Source organism: Sapajus apella, unplaced genomic scaffold, assembly GCF_009761245.1.
Source record: "Sapajus apella isolate SASKATOON/1434 unplaced genomic scaffold, GSC_monkey_1.0 scaffold9, whole genome shotgun sequence".
Lineage (NCBI taxonomy): Eukaryota > Metazoa > Chordata > Mammalia > Primates > Cebidae > Sapajus > Sapajus apella.
Genome location: NW_022436949.1, coordinates 4645781 through 4652610, shown reverse-complemented (window position 1 = coordinate 4652610; position 6830 = coordinate 4645781). Strand labels below are relative to the sequence as shown.

The following is a 6830-nucleotide window of genomic DNA, read 5'->3' as shown; positions in this document are numbered from 1 at the left end:
TGATTCAACAAACCATCAACATAACTTTGGATCCAACAACTTTGTATCTCTAATTGTTTTTTTTGTTTTGTTTTGTTTTGTTTGAGATGGAGTGCAGTGGTGCAATATTGGCTCACTGCAATCTCCACCTTTCAGGTTCAAGCAATTCTCCCGGGTAGCTGGGACTACAGGTGCATACCACCACGCCCAGCTAATTTTTTGTATTTTTAGTAGAGACTGGGTTTCACCATGTTGACCAGGATGGTCTGGATCTCCTGACCTCGTGATCCACCCGCCTCAGCCTCCCAAAGAGCTTGGATTACAGGTGTGAGCCACTGCGCCCAGCCAGTTGGCTTTTAATGTAAGCACAATGAGAAGACTAGGGGAGCTGCTGGTTTATTTTAACAAGCATTTAGGAGCTCCATGCATGTGTGACTTTGACAGAAGGTACAAAGCAGAGACAAGAGGGGCATTGAAAGCAGATGGACTACTGTCAGGATCCTGGGAGGAAGGCCTGGAGGCTCGGTCCTGACAACACAAGGTGGGGGCTCCGGTTGGTATGGGAGGGAAGGAGTGGAACAGAAATGGGGCTGGAGGGAAAGTCCGGGTGGAAGAAAGGGAGGCTGGCAACAACATGGGTGACAGAGGTCAGTGTGTAACATGGCCGATGAACACTGGGACCCCATGCACGTAGGTGCCCATGGAGGAGTGTGTGACTCCTAAAACAGATGAGTCACCCAGAGGCATAAACCCAATGAAGGGATAGACGGCAACAGCCTGAGGCCCAGAGAAAGGGGGCAGCTCCTGAGGCCCCACCACAGGCAGGGCTTCGGGTGGGACAGGGCCTTCCTGCACAGTTCCACGCACAGCCCCTCTGCCACGGCCTCGCCCTGCCCGTTGGCTTCCTCCCCAGCGCCGGCCTCTCTCTGCAGGACGAGCCGGCTGGGTGCGAGCTGGGGGCTTCCATCTGAAGGGCTTCACATAAGCAGTGGGTTTTGTGGGTTGGGTTGGCTCTGTGGGCCCATCTGCTTCTCCTGGGTCTTCATGGTCCACAACAGAGCGGCCTGGCTCTGTAGAAGGCCCACTTGAGGCTAAAAGAGAAGCAGAGTATTAGGAGAATGAGTAGGGTCTGAAGCCTTCGGGGAAGTGTGACTAGAAGAGGGGTTCAGGAAAGGCCCAGGGGAGCCTCGGCAAACAGAATGAGGGGCAGGGGAGACCTGCAAGGTAAGCCCTCAGGAGTTCTGCCTACCCGAGGGCCTATCCTGAGCTCAGCACTCCATGAGCTTTTCATCGCAAGTCCTTGCAACAACCTTACCCGTGCGATATTATGACTGTCATTTTACTAATCAATAAATGAGTCTACAGTTCCCTAGAGAGATTGAATATGAATAAAAGTGGGATGCTGCCTGCCCTCACTGAGGTTAAACTTCAGTAGGAGAGACAAACAGAACACCAAAAAATGAACGATGCTAATGAGCAACCAATTGGGAGGTGAAGGGTATCACAAGGGAGGTGGCTCTGGATCCAGAATGCCCAGGCTGTATTCCCAGGCCGCTTAATGTACCTGGGCATCAATTCCCCTTTCAACTGGTATAATAACATGCCAACCCCTAGGTCTTTACAAGAACTGAGTTACTATAAGTCAAATGTTTAGATTAGTATCTAGTTCAAGCAAGCATCTTAACATTTATTGGGAAGGAGATGGTCAAAAAGTCTTGCTGGAGGAGTAAACATAACCTAGGAAATCAAAGATGGGTGGGGTTTTGCAAGGCAAAGGCAGGAGAGGATTAGTAGGGATAGCAGGGAGGGGGGGCATTCCAGGTGACAGAAGGGTATGGGGTGGCTGCATGACTTCCAGGAGGAAAGAAGCCTTCCATGGCTATAGGATAGCTTAACAGGGAGGGGAGGTGTTGACACAGATACATTACTGAGCAATAGAACAGAGCACGAAGCCCAGGACTAGACAAACTTCTATAGAAATTTTATCAATGACAGAGCAGGCATTGAAGATGATCAGAAGATTCTTCTCTGGGAAACCTGCATAGCTTAAGAGTCCCATAAAACTGACATCTGGCGTTGCATTTTTTTTTTTTTTTTTTTTCTGAGACAGAGTCACACTCTGTTGCCCAAGCTGGAGTACAGTGGCCAAATCTCAGCTCACTGCAATCTCGGCCTCCTGGGTTCAAGTGATTCTCCTGCCTCAGCCTCCCAAGTAGCTGAGATTACAGGCAGCCGCCTGTAGTTCTTTTGTATTTTTAGTAGAGACAGGGTTTCACCATGTTTAACAGGCTGGTTTCAAACTCGTGACCTCAAGTGATCTGCTTGAGTGCTGGGATTACAGGCATGAGCCACTGTGCCTGGCCTGGTATTGCCCAATTTGATGCCCCAAACATACGAATGCTGTGGAATCCAATCAACTAGCCCTATCCATGGGTTTGGAGCTCTCATCAGCTTCTTCCTAGGTCCCATTTTTTTTTTAGTCAGATATCACCAAATATCACACACACAAACAAAAAAGGCCCTAACACCAGAGACAGACGATAACACAGGAAAAGCCAACTTGGATAAAACAGTTTATGCCACAGATGAGACTTTCCAGAAACATCTATGATTAATACCCCCAGAGAGATAGAAAGAATTTTATCTACAAATCAATTATAGGATACTTTTAAAAAGAAATACCCAGAGAAAATAGGGCTTTTTGAAATTAAAATTATGAGAGAAGAAACAAAAATCTCCATGAAAATTTTAAAGAATGAAGTTGAGAAGATATCCCAGAAAAGAAAGCAAATATCTAAAATAAGGGAAAGAAAGGAGGATAAAATACAAGAAAATTAGAGGCATATTGTCACTGAGACATATCAACACAAAATTTCAGAGTGCTGATGACAAAAAGAAGATCCTAAAAGCTTCCAGAGAGAGGGAGAAAGAGAAAGGGTGGAAAGGTTATATGGAAAGGGCTAAAATTCAGGCATCTCAAAAGCAGCAATTAAATCTATTAGATAATAGAAAATGTCTTCAAAATTTCAAGAGAAATGGACTTCCCACCTAAAATTTGATACCCAACCAAAGTTTCACTTAGAAGTCAGTCAGGGAGGGTAGAATGAAAATGTTTCAAACAAGCAAGATTTTTTTTTTTTTTGAGATGGAGTCTCACTCTGTCACCTAGGCTGGAGTGCAGTGGTGTTATCATGGCTCACTGCGACCTCTGTCACCTGGGTTCAAGAGATTCTCCTGCCTCAGTCTCCCAAGTTGCTGAGGTTACAGGCACCTGCCACCATGCCTGGCTAATTTTTGTAGTTTTAGTAGAGATGTAATTTCACCATCTTCGCCAGGCTGGTCTTGAGCTCCTGACCTCGTGATTTACCTGCCTCAGCCTCACAAAGTGCTGGGATTACAGGGGTGAGCCACCATGCCCTGTCCAGACAAGCAAGATCTTAAATAATTTTCTTTCAACGCATACTTTATTGTTATGCATCTATCAAACTAGACAAGATTAAAAGATGTAGTACACTCAGTGTATGAAAGGAAATGTTTTGGAGAACAATGTGGCAATAGCTGTAAAATTCCAATACCTCCAGAAAATAACAAGGTGGAAGTACGGGTTTATCATAGATCAAGATGTAGTTTGAGGGCTTGCTCCACTGTAAAGAAAAAGTAAAACAAGAAGAAGAAGAAGAAAAAAAAAAGACACAAGATTTGGGAAATGGTATACAATTAAAAAGAGGGAAAGGAGTTTCCCAGATGATGCGGAAGCTGGGAGCTGACTTAGAGCAGCCAGTCCAGGTTGGAGCAGGCTATGAGGTGAAATTGAGAGAACACTTGATTGAGTTGGAATTTAAACAATTGGGAAAGAATTGGCAAATTAACTAGTGATAAGTAACCACTCAGTATTCCAAGGTAGGTATTAAGTCCTGGAAAATTCAAGTTATGCAAGAAGGGGAAAGTAATTCTCCTACTATTCTCTCTGCTCCTGGGCAATGGGGGAGGGGCAGAGGGTGTGTGTCGGGGATGGGTGTGGCATGGCACTTGGGTGATTGGTGGTGGTGAGAATGTGTAAACTACAGCTAAATATTCTTCTACCCCAGAGGGAAGACCATAAGGAAACTCTAAATAGGAAAAGAAATAGTAGTGTTCACGTGTTACTTAAAGAATGAGAGGAAATGCTAAAAGAAATGGCTACACAGATGGAGGTGGTGTTCCCAAAGTTGTGGAAGATTGAGAAGCTGCTGCATTTCATAACATGCCACATTTGCATCTCTAAGTTCTGTACGTCAATACCAAAGGTAAAGTAAAAATCCAGAAAAAAATTAAAAAGAGAGCGGCAGGCATTTGACATACCTTGATTAGAGGCCATGGAGCGAAGTCGCTTTGAACACCTCGGTTCTTCCATAAGGAATCTGCAGGAGGGGGTGGAAAGAAAAACACATCAGCAGAGTTAAACCACAGACTCATTTCCCAAGCACCACGCAACGATGCGGACCCCCACCAAACGCTCTCCTCTAGTGCCTTCACTGTCCCCAGGCCTCAGAGCACTTGGCTGCCTGGGCACCGAACCCACGAGGCCACCCAAGAGGACAGTGTGAAGGTGGGGGTTGGGACGGGGGCTGTGCTTGTGGGAGACTTCCACACCGTAAAGGGTTTCCAAGGGGAAGCCAGTAGCTAGCATAGACTGGCCTAGAGGCAGTTTATTTAATTTATCCCAGTTTCTACAAGCAAAGCTGGGAGAGGGGAGACTAACTTAGGCCTCCTGGAGGAATGATCCCTCTTTAGGAGAAGAGGGAAGGAAGGTGGGGACAGACAATGGAGTTAGGAAGAGAGGGGTGACAAGGGACGTGGCCATGGCCCTTCTGGGGGAATGAGAATTCTGTCCCCATCTGCATCCATGCAAGCTCTACCCACTCCCCAGGAACACACAGACACACACCTGATCTCCCTGCTGCTGGCTCTGGAGATCTGAAAATTAGGAGGCCCTTCTACGAAGAAAGGCCGAGGAGCTGGAGGTGTCCGCGGATTCACGGCTGTAGCTCTGAGGTCGTCGTACCCCAACCAGGCAGGCAGGAGGGAGCTTGCTGCAGGTCCTGGCTCGGAGCTCAGCAGAAAGCCGACTGCTCGAGGCCCTGAGCCGACCATCTTATAAGGCACCAAGGTGCTTACGTAAGGGGAGTGGTCACAGGGGGGCCCGGCTGGGGCTGGGCTAAATGAGCTTGGAAGGCCATTGGGCCAGTCCTCCCCCTGTGCCTCCCTAACCCCGCGCCCGGTCAAATGAGGCCCTGCCAAGAGGCCGCCATTCATATATGTCAATGGTTGATTGATTAATGTAATCATTGAGAAAAAAAGAAAAAAAGCATAATTACATTTAAGTGCCAACAAAAGGGATGTGTGGTGGTGCCCTGAGAGTGGCAAATACGAAGATTTGATTAGACTTGATCTGACTGTGGTCTAGGAAAGCATCCAGAGGGGGATATTTGGGCTGAAATCTGGACTTTAAAATTTGAAATTGGTCAATGTGAACCGGGTTGGGAGAGGCAGGGAGAGAGGCAGGCGACTGAAGAACGTGTGCTGAGGCCCAGACTGGAAGGGAGCCTGACCCGTTCCGGGAATGGAGGAGAGGCCAGGGCCAGGCCCAGAGGTGGTGCAAGGGGAGGAGAGGGGGCACACAGGAGCTGGTCTTGTTCCAAGGCAGCGAGAAACCATGGAACCGTGTCCTGCAGTGGGTTAACATTTCAAAAACGGCTAGCCTGGCTGTGAAGGAGAGCAAACCCAGGGTTTTCAGATTAACTCAGGAACAGCAAGAAGGCTATTACAGCCCTTGGTGTTGGGTGCAGGGTCCTATTAGGCTAGGACTGTGGGCAGCAGAGGAGGAGAAAGTTCCTCGGTGGGAGAGAAATTTACAAGAGAAAGAGCCCCAGTGTGGACAGCCCTTGGAGGGAAGGAGACTGCAGCCTTGGTAGCCGGTTCATTCAGACAGAATGAACCTGGATGGGGAACCTGCTCTGAATGGGAAGATGTGGAGCTTGGCTTGCATACGTTCGGTTGGAGGAGGTTTTGAGCTGCCAAGTGAGAATGTCAAGTGGCCTTTTGTAAAAAGAGACGAGCTTAGAGAGGTGGCGATGGGGCTGGAGACACGTGTGAGACACACACCACTAGCTTTTATTGCTGTGGGTGCAATAAAAGTTATGTGTTGTTTCCTGCTCTCTTCCTCGGCCTATGGGTGCACACATAGGACGAGGAAGAGAGCAGGAAACAACACACAACGACACTAGAGGGGAACCCACAGTGGGTTGGTTGGTTTGCTTTTTTATTTTTTAGAGAGATGGGTTCTCACTCTTTACAGTAGTGAGATCTTGGATCACTGCAGCCTCGACCTACTGGGATCAAGCGATTCTCCTGTCTCAGCCTCCCGAGTAGCTAGACTAGGGACGCACGCTCCCACACCAGGCTAATTTTTGTATTTTTTTGTAGAGGTGGGGTTTCGCTATGTGAACAGGCTTGTTTGGAACTCCTGAGCTCAAATGATTCTTTCTTCTCAACCTCTCGAGTAGCTGGGACCACAGGCGCAAGCCCCCATGCCCAAGTAATTATTATTGCTTTTGTTTTAATTCTTTGTCGAGATTAGATTTTGCGACGTTGCCCGGGCTAATCTCAAACTCCTGGCCTCAAGCAATCCTCCCACCTTGGCCCAAATCACTGGGATTACAAGCATAAGCTACCACACCCTACTCTCACAGTGCTGTTTAAAAAATTCTGGCCAACCACTGTGGCTCATGCCTATAATCCCAGAACTTTGGGAGATGAAGGTGAGAGAATTACTTGAGCACAGCAGTTTGAGAACAGCCTGGGGCTACGTG

The 6830-nt window shown here is 47.7% G+C and overlaps 1 protein-coding gene across 1 annotated transcript; it reads right to left on the bottom strand.

The window, feature by feature from the left end:
* Positions 1–627: 627 nt before the first annotated feature.
* Positions 628–4372, bottom strand: LOC116551123 (proline-rich protein 20A-like). The gene is made up of 2 exons (XM_032277252.1): positions 4321–4372; positions 628–1070 (listed from the first exon to the last, which is right to left on the bottom strand). Exons 1-2 carry the CDS (start codon positions 4370–4372, stop codon positions 628–630), a joined length of 495 nt encoding a protein of 164 aa, XP_032133143.1.
* Between the last annotated feature and the right edge of the window lie 2458 nt (positions 4373–6830).

Bases quoted from the DNA above. Each gene is read 5' to 3' on its own strand.
- LOC116551123 (XM_032277252.1), bottom strand. From the start codon at position 4,372: ATGGAAGAACCGAGGTGTTCAAAGCGACTTCGCTCCATGGCCTCTAAT. The intron at 1,071-4,320 runs GTATGTCAAATG...CTTCTCTTTTAG, and splicing joins CTCCATGGCCTCTAATCAAG to CCTCAAGTGGGCCTTCTACA.